The 20,692-nt window shown below is 38.8% G+C and overlaps 2 protein-coding genes across 2 annotated transcripts; both read left to right on the forward strand.

The window, feature by feature from the left end:
• The first annotated feature begins 15,840 nt into the window (after positions 1-15,840).
• LOC110894218 (dof zinc finger protein DOF1.7) lies at positions 15,841-16,758 on the forward strand. Its single transcript, XM_022141413.2, has one exon. It carries the CDS (start codon positions 16,069-16,071, stop codon positions 16,579-16,581), a length of 513 nt encoding a protein of 170 aa, XP_021997105.1. The 5' UTR covers positions 15,841-16,068; the 3' UTR covers positions 16,582-16,758.
• Positions 16,759-17,530: 772 nt separating this feature from the next.
• LOC110892494 (putative nuclease HARBI1) lies at positions 17,531-19,341 on the forward strand. Its single transcript, XM_022139653.2, has 2 exons — positions 17,531-18,146; positions 18,213-19,341. Exons 1-2 carry the CDS (start codon positions 17,978-17,980, stop codon positions 19,178-19,180), a joined length of 1,137 nt encoding a protein of 378 aa, XP_021995345.1. The 5' UTR covers positions 17,531-17,977; the 3' UTR covers positions 19,181-19,341.
• Positions 19,342-20,692: the final 1,351 nt, after the last annotated feature.

Below are 20,692 nucleotides of genomic sequence, written 5' to 3' on the forward strand. Positions count from 1 at the left end.
GTGTTAGGGAATGTGTTTTTACTAATTGTGTTAGGCACGGTCGCTCATGAGGGTTGTTAGTTGGTATTCCCGGGTTCCGTTTTTAAAACACTATACATTGGGGACAATGTCGTCCAAGTGTGGGGATATGGCAACCCGGGAAGGGATTTGTGGACAGAGTTTGAAAGAGGTTGAAAAGTGGTTGAAATCGATGAAAATTGAAAAAATTGAAAATTTTGAAAATTTTAAATCATTTTTCATCGCCTTAGGTAAACTAAATGGATATGAAAACCGAATGTTTCAATCACTAATGGGTTCCTTGCCGGTAGTAAACTAACATAGTCGCTTGTCATGGTCGTTCCTTTAAGTTTCATGAGAGTAGGTCCGACAGGTGTTTTTAGGATGAAAGAATTGAGAAGAGATGTCTATTTAGGGGTAACATGCTTTAGATTGCATATGCTTCATGTCGGCAACCCTTTTACCCTTTCTTGGTGAGATTTTGAGCCTGTAGAATGATAGAATGATTTACTTTATGACTTCATTTGTTGAGAGCAGGCCGCATGTTATTCTGTGTTAGAACTTGTATGATTTGATGCATGCTGAGACTGTGGTTTGACATGTGCACGTGAATGTTAAAGGCATTAGGATATCCCGTACACCCGTTGTGTTTGTTTTATGTTTACCGAACCATCACCCTTAGTAGCCCTGTTGAGCCTATTTACCCTTTCGTTTGTCCACCTAACATGAATTGTTTGATAGCGACCGTGGATGACAGCTTTGAATAATTGAGAAAATAAGAAAAAAAAAAGAAAAAAAAAAGAAAAAAGAAAAAGACAAAAAGAAAGTGTTGTGAATATTGTCTATGTTCTTGGGTAGAAACCAACCCAAAAGTATGTTATGTTTTGCAAATAAGTTGTCACGGTTTGGTCGTTTGTTTGCCACATAAAAATCTATAAATATAAGCCAAAAATTTCCTACCTTTAGCCTAAGCCCAAAACCGAAAGTCCTTTTGATGCGTGTCGTGTTATATGATACAGTGGAGGTATGATTGTTATACAAGCCTATGATTACAGGATTTCATGTTTGGTTTTGAGTGATATAAATGCTAGCACATTACACGCTAGTTCAGATATTAAACCGGGAGGAGAGTTTATTGTGAGAGGCGTGTAGCATGTGTTGTAATCCTAAGCATGTTAGTTTTGAATAGACAAGTCTTAAGTTTTATAAATTGCATCACTTGCTTGTCGGACTGTCAATCTCGATTGTGTTAGTCTATGGGACGGGTATGACTTGGGACTTAAACGGTTGCATCGGTATAGGGGTTTAGAGGTATTGTTACGATGGTGAGTAATTCCGTGACGGTTTGCTTGAGGGCAAGCAAAGGTGAAGTGTGGGGATGTGATAGAAGGGTAAATAACCGTGTTTTAACATGTGTAAATATAAGGTTTTAAGTGTTTATCATCATAAAACATGGTTACTTTGAGTGTGTTTATATTTGTAGGTGCCCAAAGCTTAACGGATGGATATTGAAGCTAAGCGGGAGGTTTTCGGGAAGATTTATGAAGGTTAGAAGCTTACACACAAGTTGGGAGTTGAAAAATGCGAAAAATGGTGAGAAACCAGTACTTGGCGCAAGAAGAAACCAGTTTGGCGCAACCTGGTGTTAGTTTGGGCGCAATACAGATGCTAGCCAGTCAGGGGCGCAACCTTGTGCCAGGGGGGGGGGGGGGGGCGCAACCTTGCGCTGACAGCAGATAGTCACGCGAAAATTCAGGATTTCACTTTATTTTAAGATATCTTCAACCCCAAAACGAGATATTCCCTAACCCTAACCGTTTTCCACTTCCCAAGGACAAATTTTTGAGTTCCCAACCTCAATTTTCATCAATCTTTCATGCAATCAAACATCCAAGACAAACAAGAAGATCAAATCATGACTATGAGTGGCTAGATTCTTTTGTGACCACCTCCGGGTGGATGGTTCATGTATGTGAAACTCAAACCTTGTTTATTTAGTTTTTTTTTGAATTGTTTTTCATAACTTGAAGAATACTTGCGGTTTAGTTTTGTTTAAAAGAATTGTGAGTGTTGCAATTATTCATCTTTTACCATTCGCATTCGGTTTTCTTGCATCGTGAGTAGTTAGGTTATTGGGTGGGTTCTTGGCACTTATGATTTGGTAATTAAATTGCATAGGTTATTATTAAAAACTTGTCTTTGATTATCAATCAAACTAAACCGTTAACAAGACCTTTTGGTATCTATCTAATTAAACAGGTTTGGGTGAATCATTGAACCGGAAATCCGGAGGGGGTTGCTTTTCTTTAAATTTATAACTTTCTTAATTATTCTCGATCCAAAATCTCAAAACGCAATCAAAGCAATAGTTTTTCTTAGTTTTAGTTAATCTAGGTTTCTACAACCAACACTAACCACATATTCCCTGTGGAGACGACCCTACTTACCCTTGCTAGTAAAGGTACTTAGGACCAATTTTTAAACTTGTTTTTGACCGACCTTTCGACATCGATCAATCAGTGCGCGTATAACCTTCCAAAAAGCGATTTAGAGCCCTAAATCAAACAAGAGTTGATATGTGCAAATGATACACATATTTTTACAAATCCCAAGTATGAAATACAATATTTCATTGGTTTGGTATTTGTTTGATGGTTGAAGTGACACATATGTCACAGTCTCCCCTACTTCAGGAAATTTCGTCCCGAAATTTATCTTAGAGGAAACTTGTGAGAGCTTGAAACATGAGGTTGAAAAGATCGAACAATACTGGTTAGAGTCCTGAACTTCTAGTAACTTTAATTAACATCATGCTTGAAATGTGAGAGGGACACTAATATACAAGTATATAAAGTGTTATTGGTGCGTCCACCGTACCTCTATTACATTATTCACATTTTGTTACGGTTGCCACTATTGGTTCTTACACATAATAAGTCTTACTGTGGTTTCCGTGCACTGAACTTCGTAATTATGTATGCATCCATAATTACGTAATTCCTTGCATAGTCACGTAGTGCATCTTATAATGTGTAGGGGAAGGAAACAATGAACGAGCCTGTGATGATTGTGACTAGACCATACTGGGGTCCTTTTTAATTGAGTCAATAAATGATCTCTAGACCGCCAAGGAGTCTTTTCAGCTTATATCATCACATGTCATTCTTAACCAGATTCTGAATCAATCCTTTGACCTAGACCACTCAAAGGGGTCTCTTTGAATCATGGAATGGTACTATATAATCCAAGGGTCTTGACTATCACGTAGAAGCCCAATAAGGATTTAAGGTAGTACCTTTTGAATATTCTACTAGGAATCCCTCATATGAAGATATGAAAGGTTCTACGAGGTTTTGGATAACAAATATCCAGAGTATACAAAAACACAAAATGCATAAAAGAAAACACAAAATGCATAAACACATAATCACATAATTGTTATATTTGGACACGGATATTTAAAGCACACCAGAAATCCAATCCGTGGATTTCATTTTGGTACCTTTAAACATTATCAAGAATCTAACTATGAAGATAGAAAGATCTTAAAGAGAAAATTCGATTTCGAATTTAAGGAACCGAAATGTTCAAATTAAGGTACACAAGGAATCCAATTAAGGACTCTGATTTGAATGATAATCATCCACAAGGGTCTAATCGTGAAGATAAAAGATCCCATATGGATTTTAGAAGTTGAAGATGTTTTGAAACCTTGCACTGGAGGTGCTTAAGTCAAAACATGAAGTAAAAATGCTTATGACGTTGAGGTGCTAGATATGTTAAGGCGACATATGAAGCTGAATTTGAAGGTTAAAACAATGTATGAGGAAAATACTTTGAAAACTATGCATGGGGTTCTAAAATGTGTTCAATGTTTTTGGAAACCTTATATATAATACTTTTGAAATCATAAAGTAGGTGTATTAGGTAGGTATATTTATAAAAATGTTTTAAAATCATGCGAGATGAATTTTGAAATTATGTATAAGGATTTTGAAAACATGAATGATGCTTTTGAAATCATGCACTTGATATAAGTAATTATACCGTATTAATAACATTTCGAAATCATGAAGGTTGTTTTTGAAAACTTATGTTATGCATGTTGAAAAATCAGAACGTAACGGGTATGAGATTTGAAAATACCCTTAGTTGTCTAACCAAGGATTTAAAGGTATAGATGTGCAAAAGCACAATTACTCAAAATTTCGCTTTATTTCTTGTACTTTGTCTCCTAGAATGAAACGAGTACTTCACATTTTCGAGGAAATCATGAGCGGTCACTTGAAAGGGAGAATCACAAGAGTAGTTTGTAAAGAGCATAGTTCCTTGATGTAGGTATCATAGGGAAATGCCATACACACATGTAACTACATTTGTATATCAGAATTGCGAACAACGACTTTTATTTATGAACAAAACAGATTGTTTCACAGTACAAGAAAACAAAAGAAACAAAGGCATAAGACAGCAATATCTTTTGTTCGGCCAAATGCTTATCCAAGGGTTGGATTTGCATTAACAATCTTCGGGCATTTGTTCCTGAAATGGCTCGTCTCACCACAGTTGTAGCAAGTACCCGACGGGAAACGAGCTTGAGTAGGGTTGACTTGGAGTTGGGTAGCAGCAAGGTTTGCAACAGCTCTGTTTTGGATAACAAAGCGACATATGTTAATCAAATGTCCCAACCGTCCACAGTAGGTACATTTGGAGCAGGGTATGAGGTTTGAATGATGACGGTTGCATCGCTTGCACCATGGAGCAGCTCCCAAGTACGGCTTCCTAGCTGGTGGCGTCACTACCTGGCTAGGTCCCGCTTGATTAGGTGTAACTGCTGCGGGTTTCTTTGAAGCCTTACGCTTCCTTGATTTTGGTGCAGGCCTGACTTCTGCTTCCTTCGGTAACTCTTGAGTGGCTCCATTTTTTAGACGAGACATGGCAATGCCTAGATCTACAGACTTCAGTATCACTTCGCCTATTTGCTGGGTAAATTTGGCTGTTTGCTCGGACATTTGACAGTTGCTGAGGTAAAGAGACATTCTAGTAGAAAATGAAAGACATAGGGAGTAACAAATGAAATGTTATCGGATAAGCAAAACAGAAAGGCAATGCATAAAAATTGCAATCATTTGTTTGTTACCTAAGGCAAACAAATGAGACGGTGACGAATCAAAGTAAACGGGTCATGTTAATGTATCATTGAAGACATGCTCGCCTATAAGTGAACACTCACCCCAAGAGTTCCCAGGTAAGAGTGACTGGTCCGATTCTGCGGATTTGTATGAACACTCTAGCCTTAGACAGAAAACTCAGAGTACAGGCATTCACCCTTCCAGTTTGCACGTGTTCACATCAGAAGACCCAAACTTTGACGAGATTTGAAACTTAGAGGGTTCAAAACCTACTAATCAATCATCCTAGAACAGATGGTTAGTTTTCAAAGCGGTTCTGAAATTTATGTTCTTGTTGTGGTTGTCGCCTAAGGATAGGTGACTGTATTGTTTTAAGATCTAAACACAAGGATCTTATGTTAGGGTCCTAGGAAGGTTATAGACTAGGTCAAAGCATTACTAATAACCGAATTCCCTATAACCATGAGCTCTGATACAAACTTTTCTGTCACACCCCGACCACGTAAAACAACAAAACGTGGCGGAATCTTCGGGGAGTGTTGTAACAGAATCATTGTTTCATAACACATGAAAAATTGAAATTTTGTTTTATTGATTAAAAGAGTTACAATGTCTTAACAACAAAGAAACATAACATAATTAACTAGTCTTGCATCTTTTATTATCACTAAGCCCCAAGTCCGCCTATGTGTATCTTGATCAATCCTATGCATCATCTCCTGAAACACATGTGAAAATAGGTACGTCAGCATAAAAATGCCGGCGAGTACATAGGTTTTGAAAATAGGATTCATGACTTATAAGTTTAGAAAAAGGTTGTTTAACAAAAGTCAGTCATGATCCTTGTAAAATGTTTTGTTTTGTAAATCATTTGAAAAGCGATGATAAAGTAAATGATAAGAAAAAGAATAATGTAAGGTTAAATGAATAATCAAGTAAAATGAGTTTGTATAAAATAAGTTGTTTTGTAAAACTTGTGAAAAATATGTTATTTGCATAAAATGTTATATATCTAAATTGAAATGATTTAAATAACACTACGGTGTGTAATATCATACAAGCACTTATATATAGGAAGTACCAGCGGCGTATCCACCATGCTTGTATCATACTACACACGCCTTGTTACTTAAGTCACTTACCCAAACAAATCACCGATGTAAAATGTCTATGTATAGTCAAATGTCAAATGTTTATGTGAAAACCATCAAATGTAAATCATGTAATGTGTAAACAAATGTTATGCATGGTAAGTAAAATGAGACTACTTAAACCACAAGTAAAAATGTACAAAACAAAGTATTTGAATAAATCAAAAGTTATGCTTTGCAAAATAAATGCATGTTTTATTGATACAAACACTTATATGGTAAGTTAAACGCATACATTCAAGCCTGGAGACAGACGGATAACCCTAGAGTAAAGGTTATCAAAAGAAATGTTATTGGATTCAGTCATTCCTTTCATCCAAACAAACCTAGGATGTCAGGAACGGGATTTGTCAAGTCCTATGGTACCATTACTTACTACCGAGCGGTGTAGCTAATGTTAATGAATGTATACAAGTCCCGCTTGTACAAACCAAATGTTATACCAAATGTAAACATGTTATATAAAAATAATGTACCTAGTATGCTTAAGTGAATATACAAGGTAGAGATGTAAACAATGTGTCCATATGTTACTAGAACATATGCAACAGAGATGCAATGTAAAACAATGTGCTAGCATGCCAAGTAAACATACATAGCAAATGCAATGAATGAAAAACAATGTACTAAGTATGTACACAATGGACATACATAGCAAAAACATAATGAAATCATGTACTAATAGTGTACTAATGAACATAGCAAGTATATGATATGAAAACATGGAAAGCATCAAAGTAACAAGTAGGCACATGTGTTTCACCCCAAAACGTTTGAAAAACAGTAAAAGAGGGGTCTATGTACTCACTTGAGGGTGCTTAGAAGTCTTGAAAAACAACCAAGCAAAGCTAGAGGGATCACGGAATCAAACGGCACCATATATAGATAACTACATAAATAACCGGACCTAAATCGGGAGATCGGATATTATGAGGTTTCGTAAACCAAATTAGTATTGAAACTCATGTGATATGGTTTAACAAAGCCTATATACTAAAACGAAACCTAACCTAAGTGCTTACGACCCATTATGACCCGTTTAGGTAGCTTATGCTACTTTAACGTGTCGTTCGCTTAAAACGCGTTCGGAACACTTAACTAGTCCTATGACAAGTATTATATGCCTTAACATGTCTAATATTGTTGCTAAATCAGTTTAGATGTCAAAAATTAAGTTACATATGCTTAAAATAAATTTATGCGTAAAAAGGGTATTTTGGTAATTTTCCTAAGGCATATAAACTATCTATCATACAACTACTTAAACGACGTGACCATAAGGTATAACCTTGGAAGGTTATTCCCTATACAACTATGGTCACCTAAAGTGTTTGGTCGGATCCTAATGATCGACTAAATGGGTCGGGTTCGAAAGTATAAGCGATTGATTAGATCGCTTACCTTTACGACCCTAAATAAGCACAAATCTAAAAACGACGAGCTAAACATGCTAGAACATGTTTAGTAAAGTTAGAAAACAAGTTTGGTATTAAAACAAACGGTTTTAATACCCTAGAGTAGTTTGGTTACAAAATACGTGAGAAAACGCATTTTGGCCGAAACTACGACTCGTCACTGAGCCTAGATAACGTGAAAATCAGTAGGTATAGTCACTAGGGACTATAACCATCGTGATTACACTCACGTTACGAAGTTCAAACGAACTTCGCATTGACCATAAACTGGTCAATGCAGAAAGTCAAACGCAGTTTGACTTTAACGCTAAAAACGAACGAAAAGAACGAAAGAATACTTACAGAAGGTCCCCGCAAGATTTGAATCCGATTTACCCTCAGGTATGAAATATGAACTCCAACTTAGAGGGTCAAAATCAGATTTCAAATTGTGGGTTTTGCAAATGAGAATGGAGGGATATTTATAGGTGTAGTAGAACCGTTAAGATCGTTCGTTGGATAACGTGCTTCGATCTAGGCCGTACACATCAAGCCCATAGTTTTACTAAACCATTAGAGCCCATAGAAATGCCCCAAAACCATTTGCAAGTGGGTTACAACAGTATAACAGCTGTTAACAGCTGGAAAAACTGATTTTTGCATATCTGAGAGGGCCTCGCGGCCCGCGTAAGGCATAATCAAAACTTACGCGCCCCGCCTGAGTGTCCCAGACCAGCAATGAGTTTCAGAATTGACAGTTTCAGTCCCTGTTGTGTTTTAAAGTTCATTTCGACATGTTTAAGGCCCGTCAAGCCAACTTTAAGGCCCTAAAATGATGCTTAAACATTGTGGACATGAAACATGCTCAAAAATATGCCGGATGTCGGTTCGTTTGGTCGTATGATCGCGATGTTCGCTTAATTACGACGGAATGCGCATAAGCGCGAAAAACGATCCAAATTGCGCGACGAATGGATTTTTCTCATGCCAAACACTAAAATAAAATATTTTAATGCTTACATAAATTTTTGGATGTCCGGATGTATTCAGAACGTAAGTTATGCGTGAAAATGCAAACTTATGCACTTTTTGACGCTTTTAGTCCCTGAATGACCAGAAAGTTTATTTTAGCACACCGAACACCTCAAAGCCTATTTCTAAGCTATGTAAAGGATATTTAGGGTATGTTAAACTTATGGTCAAGTTCCGGAATGTCCGTTACAGTATAAATTGACATACTTTCGTAGTTTGTCATATTTAGTCCCTGTAAGCGAATAGACTTGATTTCGGCATACCAAACCTTCCAAAACTTATTTCTAAGTTATGTAAAGGTTATTTAGGGTATGTTAAGCCTATGTCACTATTCCGGAGTGTTTGTTGCATTAAACTGGTTATATTTACGCATCAGTGCGCGTATAACCTTCCAGAAAGCGATTTTGAGCCCGAAATCAAACAAGAGTTGATATGTGCAAATGATACACATATTTTTACAAATTCCAAGTATGAAATACAATATTTCATTGGTTTGGTATTTGTTTGATGGTTGAAGTGACACAGATGTCACATCATTGCCGAGATCTATGTTCAATGGGAGGCAGTTAATCCCCTCCGTCATATGAGTTTTACAAACCTTCTCCATGACATAACACAACGTAATGTTGTTGACACCTCGTTATCTGATGATGATGGTGAAGGAGATGGGCAAACAACTCAAGAACACCACCTCATGCCGTCTGTTGAGAACCTAGTCGGTCCCGCTTCTCAATTTGTCGTTGGTGACGACAAAAACGACGGCTTTGATGAGTCAGAAGTTTACAGCATAGAAGACAGTTCAGAAAGTGAGGAGCCCCCCCATCAGATGACGCTTCTTCTGACGATGAGGCCGCAGTCAACGATCAAACTGCGTTGACCTTGTCTCAGCCAACGCATTCTAGGCCTATCATTGCAGGTCCACATGACGACCCCCAAGAGGATGAGGAGCTTAGGGATTACATGTGTCCGGATTATGAAGATAACCCAATGGACATATGGAAAGCAAATTCAAAACAAATTCGTCTAGGGATGTTTTTCAAGTCCAAACAGGATGTGGACCTTGCTGTTCGAGAGTGGAACATTCGCCGAGGAAGGGAAATATTCGTGGTAGATAGCAAACCAACTTTATACAAAGTTAAATGCTACATGAGAAACAAAAATTATAAAAACCCTTTCCATGGTGCTCCTGTTTGCTAATGGCGTGCAACCGCATCAAAACAAAAACGACAACACCTGTGGCAGATTACCAACTGGGCACCTGCCCACAGTTGTTATTCAACTGTGGTGCGCAACAACAACAGATGCCTTAGATCTAAGGATATTGGTGCAAAGATCCTTCCACAAATTCGTACAGACATCGCGTTTAAGGTAAAACACATCAGGACGTTCATAAAGCAAACCATGTCCATCGATGTTATGTATACAAAGGCGTGGGGGGGGGGGTAGAAGAAAGGCAATTGAGAGGATACATGGAACTTGGGACAACAACTTTGCGGAGCTCCCGAAGTACGTGTTACGGCTTCAGTCTCGAAACCCTGGTACGGTGGTTAACTGGTTTCATCACCCACATTCGGCTCCAGGACATCCAACATTCAAATATGTTTTTTGGGCCTTCGGTCCCTCTATTAGTGCGTTCCGTCTTTGCCAGCCTGTAATCTCCATGGGTGGCACACACTTGAAAGGTCCGTACCGCGACAAGTTGTTGGTTGCGGTAACCAAAAACGCCAACAACTACATAATGCCATTAGCGTACGCTCTGGTTGACGAAGAGACTGTCCATAGTTGGTGTTGGTTTTTCCAAAATTTGAAGGAACACGTCACCATAAATTGTACTAGTAAAATATGTGTTCTATCAGACCGTCATGCTGGAATAATTAATGCCATGGAGAACCTCAAAGATTGGAAGGAACCAAAGGCGTACCATCGTTATTGTCTTTGACATGTAAGAAGCAATTTCAGTGGAAAGTATAAGAGTAAAAGCCTCAGGAAGCTGTGTTGGATGATTGGGAGCACAAGTCAACCATCGAAGTATCGTTGGGCTGTGAGGGAAATGCAGATGCTAGATCAGGCAGCTTGGGACTATCTGAACAACATCGACAAAACTAAGTGGACTATTGTTCATGACCATAGAAACAGGCGTTGGGGCAACCTAACGACGAACATATCCGAGTCTATGAATAACGTCTTACGCGAAGCAAGACTGCTTCCTATAAAAGTGTTAATTTATTATACGTTTACCAAAGACGTATCCGAGTATGCCAGGCACTCGCCACATGGCCCAAACCTGCAACACCCCTCTACCCCCTCGCATTTGGTGCAGGTTTAACAAACTGTATTCGGTGGCAATGCAACAAGAAGTGTCCGTGTATGATGTCACAGATGCTCGCTACTCAGTTGTTTCAAGGGACGAAGCGAACGATCATGGTGGTAATGAGTACACCGTTGAATACATCCGTAAGTGGTGCTCATGTGGGAAATGGCAAATGCTCAGATTTCATTGTTCTCACGCCATTGCTGTTTGCTCATGGAGGGGTGAGGAACCACACGAGGTTATGAATTCAAAATTCCACACTACTACCTATCGGGAACAGTACAACGGGCATTTTTACACGCTAGGCCCTAAGGAAGAGTGGGAAGAACCGCAGTGGAGAATTCAAGGGGACCCTTCAAGGGTTACAACACACCGTGGTAGGGTTCGTGCAAGAAGAATTCAAAATGAGATGGATGTCAACTACCACGACGAACCCCAGGTCCGTCGATACAGCAGATGTGGAGAAACAAGCCACAACAGGAAGACCTGTGGCCGACATTAATTTATTATGTTTTTGTGGTTCGTTTGTGGTTTTTAGTGTTATCTGTTCTTGTGATGTTACTTCTAGGCCTATCATTCCAGGGACGTTGATACAGCTGATGTGTATCCTCCTATGTTTTGTGTTTGGTATTTCTGTTTGAATTATGAGTTGGTGTAATTTAACAATTAAGACATTTGTTCCAAAATTCACTAACAAACATTAAACACAACAACACAAATATTATTGAATTGAAAGTACATAAGACAGCAGCTAAGGTAGAATATGGAATCAAAAGGATGAATCAGAATCGCTATCGTAATTCTGATATTGCTCCCATGGATCATCACTAACCACTGCGTCATCTGATAACGCGTTGGAGTCTCGATCGCTGTTGGATGGCTCAGTATGCCTACAGTAGTAGTGGTGTCCATAGCTGCATTGTGGTCTCCATAAGGCTGCCCCCTTCGACAACTGAGATGTATGGTCTGCTAGAGTTTTGCACAGAAGAGGGGTTTTGTGGTGCTGCCATGAAGGAAGTTTGATTTTGATTTTCCTGACTATGATCATCTGGACGGTAACGATGTTAGTCTAGCGTTGAAGGTCCAGGACGGGCAAGCAGCTGTTCAGTGGAGGGGAGCACACTGTTAGGGTTTGCTTGTCGAGCAATATGGTTACGGTTGGGTTGGGGTTCAAGAAAGTTACGGTTGGGTTGTGGTACAACATAGTTACGGTTGGGTTGTGGTACAACATAGTTTACGGTTGGGTTGTGGTTCAACATTTGCAGGGTTTGGCTCCCTTTCATGTATATGCAAATGAAAATGAATGTGGAATTCGTTATCACCATCTGCCATCCGAATGACTTATGAGGTGAGGTGAAGATGTGAAGACATATTGGTGTGATAGGTGGTATTTATAGAGAGGAGAAGTGTAGGGGTAATTATTAGAATACTAGTAAACATAATCTACTGATACAATAAACGAGAATAACCTTACACTAAAGACAATTCCCGATGAGGACATAAAGTGCTGATACAACAAACGACAAAAAACATTCAACTAAATACCAAACAAGCAACCCTATTTCCAATGGCAGTCACCTCTAGATGATAGTTCTGAGTCTGACTCTTCTCCAGAATATGGGTTTTGCCAAACACAGGACCAATCTTCTTCTTCTTCCTCATAGTTCCAAGCATCCTTCAGGACTTCTGGGTCGTAATCCTCCTCCGGGTTAGGGTTGAAATCAAACTGTTGGTTGTCATAAATCCTAACTTTTTTAACAACGGGGATTTCTTCAACCTGTTTCTTTTTCCCAAGAACGTCCATCTGTTTCGCCAGTTGATGATTCACAACAGGACCGGAAGACGAACCTCCTTCCTTGACAGCTTCTGATTTTTTCGATTTCTTTCCTACCTCCAAATCAGGAAGCTTTGATGTCTTCTTCACTCATGCAGTTGTTTTGGAAGTGGGAGAAGGGAGGTAACCGTTTCTTACCATTTCGCTTATCCATTACTAAGAATTGGTATTGCAAAGAAGAGTGATGAGGACCAATGGAGGGCTGCTTTGCAAGGGATTTTATAGAGAAAAAATTAGGGTTAAAAATGTAATTTTAGTTGGTGTTGGATGTAATTTTATTAAAATACTTTTTTAATACTTTTTATTAAATGATGGCCCACTGGTTCCATTACACCTGGCAATCTTCTAGAGATGCCCGCTCCACTATAAATATTGGCACATACCTCTATCTCAAATTGCACCAAACACACCCAACAAGTCTTTACCACATAAAATGGGGGACCATGAAAACTCGTTCTTGGAGCTGGAGGAAGTTCCCGAAACTCCCCCTGAAAAGATCCCTAGTAAGAGACGCCGGTATTATCACCCAACAAAAGATTCTAGTTCATGGTCAAAAAATGTAATGGCATTTTATCAAAACGGGGATTCTTCTTTCTGTTATAGTGGATTCCTCGGAAGAAGACAACTCGGCTCGGAATTTTGGGGTGCACTACTTGGATACGAGAACTACGGTTACTTGTCGCCACTGGTATGTACTTTAAGTATAGCTACTGCAAAAAAAAAGTCATTAATTGTTATTGCATTAATTGCAGCATGTGTGTGGTTGGGTTACCAGAATGATGAGGTTCAAATGGGTTTTGATAACCCAAGCAAGCGTTCACACTTCTCCGCAGCCTCAGAAAATGTAAGGGTGTTATCCGCCCCACATACCGGCACCCCCTCAATTGGCAGGCCCCACAAGACGTTAACGTCCTGTAATGTGACAGTTGTTTCCCCCACTGGAAGATGAAACGTGTGGGTTTCAGGCCTCCACCGCTCAACCAACGCCGTTATTAAAGCGTGGTCTATATAACGGTACCCATTATCAAGCAACCCACCAAACCCTGCTTCACGTATATAACCTTCCACACGTGGTCCTATAGGCTTTTGCCTCACCAACTTCCAAAATGAACGATCAGAACGCTTGATGTTTATGGATGATCGGAATTTTTCCGGGTTATTATAAACCTCTAACGCACGGTGTTTCTTGTGTAAAAACAAAACCTCGTTAATGAGAGGACCAGGATTCAACTGATAACTCATTTTTAACTTTGAGATCTTCTTGTGCGTGCTTAAACTAGGGTGAGGTTTTGTTCTTGATGGTTTGTGTGAAAGTTTCTTAGCTACGGTTTTTAAGTTTGTATCAATAAACCCCATTGTATGTACATATACGTAGCAACAAAGGTATCTTGATTCCATTGATGATCTGATAAACCACCAGATTCTGCAACCTACTATTTTGAATTTTAGGGGTGATTAGATGGCTCTATACCAAATATTATTTCCCTATGGTTAAAAGAATGCCGCAACACTCAATTCAAATTGAAGAGACTACTCTCTGCAAAAATACTATTTCACTATTTGAAACTTTGTCATTCACACACACCTCTATATTTTAAGTTATCAATGCCATGTGGGTGATGGAAGGCAGACAAAAATCTGAAAAGCATTCACTGTGAACCTGCTACACCTTCAAAAAATAATCAGCAAAGCTTTATAACTATGCTTATAAAATCAGCGAACCTTGGTAACTTTGCTTATGAAATCAACGAAGCTTGATAACTTTGCTTATGAAATCAACGAAGCTTGATAACTTTGCCCTTCAATTCGGCGAGGTTCTTGAAGATTGCCCTTCAATTCGGCGAGGTTCTTCAAGATTGCCCTTCAATTCAGCGAGTTTCTTCAATATTGCCCTTCAATTCAGCGAGGTTCTTCAACTTTGTTGTTCAAATCAGTGAACCTTGAGTAAATTGTTCATCAAATCAGCGAGCTTTCAAAGTTTGTTCATAAAATAAGCGAAGTTCTATTTAATTCACTGATTGAATCAGCGAGGTTCAAAGTTTGCAGGATGTTGTAAGATGCTTGCAGCTTTCTGCAGAAATTGTAAAGAAGTTCGCTGATTTGAATGACAAAGTACCTAAACTCACTCATAATTTTGAATCACACCTAATATCACTCTTTGGGGGTTGAAACCCCCTATTTCTGCAAAAAAAACTCCAAAATCTGTCTCCACACTTTTTTTCACAGGTAAATAGCCAAAATAGCCATTGACTGGTCAAAATATCAAAAGTAGCTATTTGACACCCCATAAAATGGGATTTCACGAATTCCGACGCGGCTCCAAGAACTTTCCTTAGCAACCACTCACTTTTTGCCACGTGGTAAAAAATTTTTGAAAGCGGCTTACAAGCCGTTTCAGTAAATTGTTTTCATGAATTCCCACGCGCCTAGGACATTGGGTAGGTTGGCCCCTCATACGCCATACGTCACCCAGTGTATTAATCACAACTGCCGTCGATACTTTTTCCGGCATGGCCGCCGCATCGGAAAACGACACCAGTGACATTCTTCAAACTGCCAAAACTCCGGTTAATCCGAATCCGTAAAGCCCAGATGAAGTATTTTTAAGGGGTGTCAAATGACTATTTTTGATATTTTAACGAGTGAAAGGTTATTTTGGCTATTTCCCCTTTCACTCTATATATAACTGTTAAGCTAAAGAGTGTGGGGGTTATGGTTGGAATATAACTCGTCACGTAGGAACATGAATGAAAGGCTAAACCACACCCATTGTCTGATTCACCATGGTTTGCATAAATTAAACCATGACAACCATGGTTCTCTTTCCCATTTTCTAAGAAATCCTTTTCTTTTTTTTTCTTTAGACAAATATGAATTAAAATAAATCTCACACCCTTAATGTAATAATTTTGAATCGTAGATTAAAACTGGGTGACATGATACTGACGTAAAGGATCATGGTGATTACGAGGTTCATGACCGCATTAGCATCCATAATTAATTTTGTTTTGAGATTTTTTACAGATATTTTTATTAGCGCACTTAAAAGGAAAGAGACCTGCAACAAGTCAACACCTAGTGTTGTCACCGGTGATCGTCGTTTTAACGCAGACTTCTTCCATCCATCCCCAAAAATATCTTCCTCAAAATCCATAACCTTCACCCTCAATCAATCTTCCTTCCTTCCACTAGATTCAAACTTTAACCAACCCACCCAATGCATCCAGATCATCCACCAATAAACACAAACCCTAATTTCCCAAACCACCACCAGGAGCACCTCAACTGCCCTAGATGCGCCTCCACCAACACCAAATTCTGCTACTACAACAATTACAACCTCTCCCAGCCTCGCCACTATTGCAAGGACTGTCGCCGCTACTGGACCAAAGGCGGCACTCTCCGTAACATCCCAATCGGTGGAGGCACTCGCAAAATCACAAAACGCAATTCCACTGTAAACAATCGCACATCTCCAGTCACTCCAACGACCTTGATGACGAAACCTCCGGTACCAGTGACGGAGAAATCCGAATCTGGATCTTCTGGTAGTGGTTATTCTGTTGGACCGTTAGGGAGTTTGTTAATGGAAGGTGCGAATAATAAGAATGGAAATTCGAATGGTGATGATTTTGGAAGCGGTTTGTTGAGGTTGAATCATCAACAGAATGGAAATGGTGTTGGATGGGTTGACCTTTCCATTTTTACACCTGCTTCGAGGTTCTGTTAAAACTTTAGTTGTTAAGTGTCTTATATTGTTATTATATATTTTAAATTGTAGCAATACAATTTATACCTACTTGGTAGTTAAATGATTTAACTTAAATCATATAAGGTTGTGAGACTTGTTGTTTATTGGTTGATATTGATGATCAAGAAATGAAATTAGTTATGGTGTTTGGGTTGAGGGATGTATCATTTTCATCCGTCTTGTCTAATGTTGTAAGAGTCGCTAAGCGTTAGTCGGTCGGTGGGGTACGAGGTACTGGCTACGATTAATCTACATCATTAGGGATTAATCAAAATTAATCTGATTAGGATATACACACACATTTTTATATGTGGTTTTTTAAAATAGATATGTTTCAACTCCTGACACATTTTTTTTAACTACTTGACTTGAATTTATAAGGTTTGGTTGAAATTTGGCTGGGATCTAGTCAAAATTTGGCTGGAATAGGACCGTCATTGATCGCTTAGTGGTTAATCGGACATTAATCGGTGAACCTCCGATTAGTCATTAATCGAAAACTAATTGGGATTTTTACAACCATACTACCATAGTCTCATCTCACAATTCTTTAAATTATTTAGTTGTATCAACGGCACATCATATATTTTTTTCATCTCATCACTTGCATTGCTATGGAAATAAGCATCCTTTTATCCTTCTTATCCTAAACTAATTTTAAATAATTAATAAAATAAATATTTTTGTTATGTTTTCTATATTTATAATAAAAAGAAAGAAATGTATATTAAAAAAATACCCTTTGAAGAAGAAATCTTCCAAGTGTAAATCTTAAATATTTTTGAAGAAGTTGTTCTTTTTATTTTCTCAAAACCGACCCGACCACAACTGGTTTAACTGTAACTCGTCACAAACCGTGTCTAGTAGTCTAACCTGTGTTGTTTAAACTCGTGCCTACCGAACGGTTAGAAATGAGTTTAGTCGGCTGACCCGGTTTTAACATCACATACGATTCAAACATAGATCATGTTGATATAAATGGTATTCTAACTAAGAGAAAGGTTAAAAATCTCAACTTTTATTACATAGGAGACAACAAAGATTATTTGGTTATTTAATACAAACGTTTCAAACATGGATCATCTTGGTATTCTAAGACTAGAAGGTATGGGGGCCGGCTTGGCCCGGCGCCGGACCCCCACACCGCCCCCCTGGTCCGGCTCTCAGCGCAAACGGCCACCCACCGCCGGGTGGGCCGACCCTCCTTTCAAAAAAACTAGCCGTTGCAACGGCTCTTTCCAATAAAAAAAAATTCATTTTTTTCTATAAAATCACCCACTTTCAATATTATTTCCCCACTTTCAACCCAAAACCCTCTCACTTTTATACCAATTTCTCCCTACTTTTATAAAAAAAAAATATCTTTTTACCCACAATGGCTTCTAATCCTTGGTGGCCCTCGTCTTCGGATGACGAAGAGGAGATGTTTTTCGCAAAGGCTGTACTACGGGCGGGACAAATTTTAATCGAAGAGGAAGAGGAAGAGGAAGAAATTGGTGAAAATGTTATTACCACACGAATACGCATTAACAGAGACCGCCAAGGTTTTCATTACAAAATTTCATTGTCCTTATTTTTTTTAACTCGTACTTATATATTATATACGACAGGAGCGCACGACAAATTGGTGAACGATTATTTTTCGGATGAGCCACTTTACAACGCCGACATTTTTAGACGCAGGTTCCGAATGAGTCGCCGCTTATTCACAAGGATTGCCAATGATTTGGCGGGGCTAGACCTGTTTTTCACGCAACGTCCTGATGCTCGAAATTATCAAGGGTTTACAACGTTACAAAAGTGTACTGCGGCCATTCGACAACTGGCGTACGGGACAGTGGCCGACGCTTTGGACGAGTATTTACAGATGTCGGCAAGAACTACGCGGGAATGTTTGTATCGGTTTTGCCATAATGTGGTGAAACTGTATAGCAAAAAATATTTGCGGAAACCAAACGTGTATGATGTTCAACAGTTGTACCAAGCTCATGAAGCAAGGCACGGGTTTCCGGGAATGCTTGGTAGCATTGATTGTATGCATTGGGAGTGGCATAGTTGCCCGACTGCGTGGCGCGGCCAATATACGCGAGGTGATCACGGATATCCAACCGTGATACTTGAAGCTGTGGCATCACAAGATTTGTGGATATGGCATTCTTTCTTTGGTCTCCCTGGTTCACTCAACGACCTCAACGTGTTATACCAATCGGCCATTTTTACCGATGTCGTTAATGGAACGGGACCGGACACACGTTTTACAGTTTCTGGGGTAGAGTATAGACGTGGGTATTATCTTGCTGACGGGATATATCCGTCTTGGTCTACAATTGTGAAGACTATTCCATATCCCGAGGACGAAAAACGGAAAAAATTTGCGAAGCGTCAAGAAGCGGCAAGAAAAGACATCGAACGTGCTTTTGGTGTCTTACAAAAAAAATGGGCCATCCTTGCACAACCGGCACGTGCGTTCACCCCAAAAAGGCTGCGTCTTTGTATGTACGCTTGCATTTTGCTCCATAACATGATTATTGAAGACGAAGGTCGGGCGATTTGTGAGTATGATGAGAATGCACCTTAGGGGAACACTGTCCCGGTTGATCCCCCACAACAGGATTTAAACTCGTTCTCGCTAACAAACGACTTCACGCATGCAAACCTTCAACAAGATTTGGTAGAACATATTTGGAACAACGTTAACATGGTGGACGATGACGGAGCCGAAGGCGAAGACGAAGACGAGTAGTGTGTTTGTTTTAAATTTTAGATTTCGTAGGCTTTTTTTATTTTTTAGTTTCGGTATTTTTTTTTAGGAAACGTAATTTTTTTTTATTTTTATTTTCGGTTTCTTTTTTTTTAGGAGATGTAATTTTTTTATGTTATGAAATGAAATTATTTTATGTTGTTTTATATTGTGTTTTTTAAATTTTATAAAGATTTTATTACCTTGGGTTATTAAATTAAAACAAAAGAAATTATAAAATAATGAGGTGGGGCCCCATCCTCCATCCCTCTCCATCCTTCATTTGGCTCATCCCCCACGAGCCGCCTACATGGCGCCTACGTGGAGGCTCATCCCCGTGGGGATGAGCCGAACCATACCCTCTAGTCTAAGAGAAAAGTTAAAAATCTCAACTTTTATTACAGAGGAGACAAAAGGTAGAATATGAAAACAAAAAGCTAGCAACCGAAGGAATGATGGTGTTAATGTGGGGACCCGGGGGAGCATGGGAGTCATGATGTAACTTGTGGACTTTATATCAATTCCTATCATAGCTTTTATGTATTGTTTTTTTTTGTTACATGGGTATATTTATCAATTATATTTCCTTCAAATATGTTAACATGGGTATTTGTATTTAGAGTTAGATGTCCGTTTTTTTGTGTCTGTGGTTTATTCAATTATACTGATTCAGGCTAAATTTCAAATTTGTATCATTTCTGTCCTTGACATTCTTGGAACATGTCAATTCCGTCAAAAAAACTAAGGTCGAATCGGATAATTGAACAAACCGCAAGGACGAAAATAACAGTGAATTCATGTTTTTTTTGGACAACATATAGAGACGAAAATGACAGTTAACTCTTATATTTATCAAAACATGTTTAACACACATGACGCCGTGTTTCTCATGTTCCTAATTAAAAAAAATCATAAAATATGAGACGTGATGTCATGTAAGTCGTAATGTTGGATATTTTTTTTATTGATCTGCTAATACACACCCTTTAATCTCTTAGACCATCCACAATAGATTAGTTTTTTTGGTGTTTTTATAGAGAGAAAAGGTGATGTGAAGAAGGGAGATGATGATATGAAGGAAAGAGGGTATGAACATGTATGTGAGGAAAAATGAGCTATGTGAGTAGGGTGGAAGAGAGAGGAGATAAAATATTGTTTTTAAGGAGAGAGAGTGTGTAAGTGGGAAAGAGAGAGAAATGTTTGGGCAAGTGCTATGTGAACACTAAAGACCTCTATTGGTGATGCTATTGGTGATGCCACGGGAACACTCAAAGGGTTATTGGATATTAATAATACTAAGTTTCACCTGTTGGTCGTTAATAATCTCAACTCTAAAAATTCACTCTAACG

Source organism: Helianthus annuus, chromosome 12, assembly GCF_002127325.2.
Source record: "Helianthus annuus cultivar XRQ/B chromosome 12, HanXRQr2.0-SUNRISE, whole genome shotgun sequence".
NCBI classification, from domain to species: Eukaryota; Viridiplantae; Streptophyta; class Magnoliopsida; order Asterales; family Asteraceae; genus Helianthus; species Helianthus annuus.

Bases quoted from the DNA above. Each gene is read 5' to 3' on its own strand.
- LOC110894218 (XM_022141413.2), top strand. From the start codon at position 16,069: ATGCATCCAGATCATCCACCAATAAACACAAACCCTAATTTCCCAAAC.
- LOC110892494 (XM_022139653.2), top strand. From the start codon at position 17,978: ATGGCTTCTAATCCTTGGTGGCCCTCGTCTTCGGATGACGAAGAGGAG. The intron at 18,147-18,212 runs GTTTTCATTACA...TATATACGACAG, and splicing joins CATTAACAGAGACCGCCAAG to GAGCGCACGACAAATTGGTG.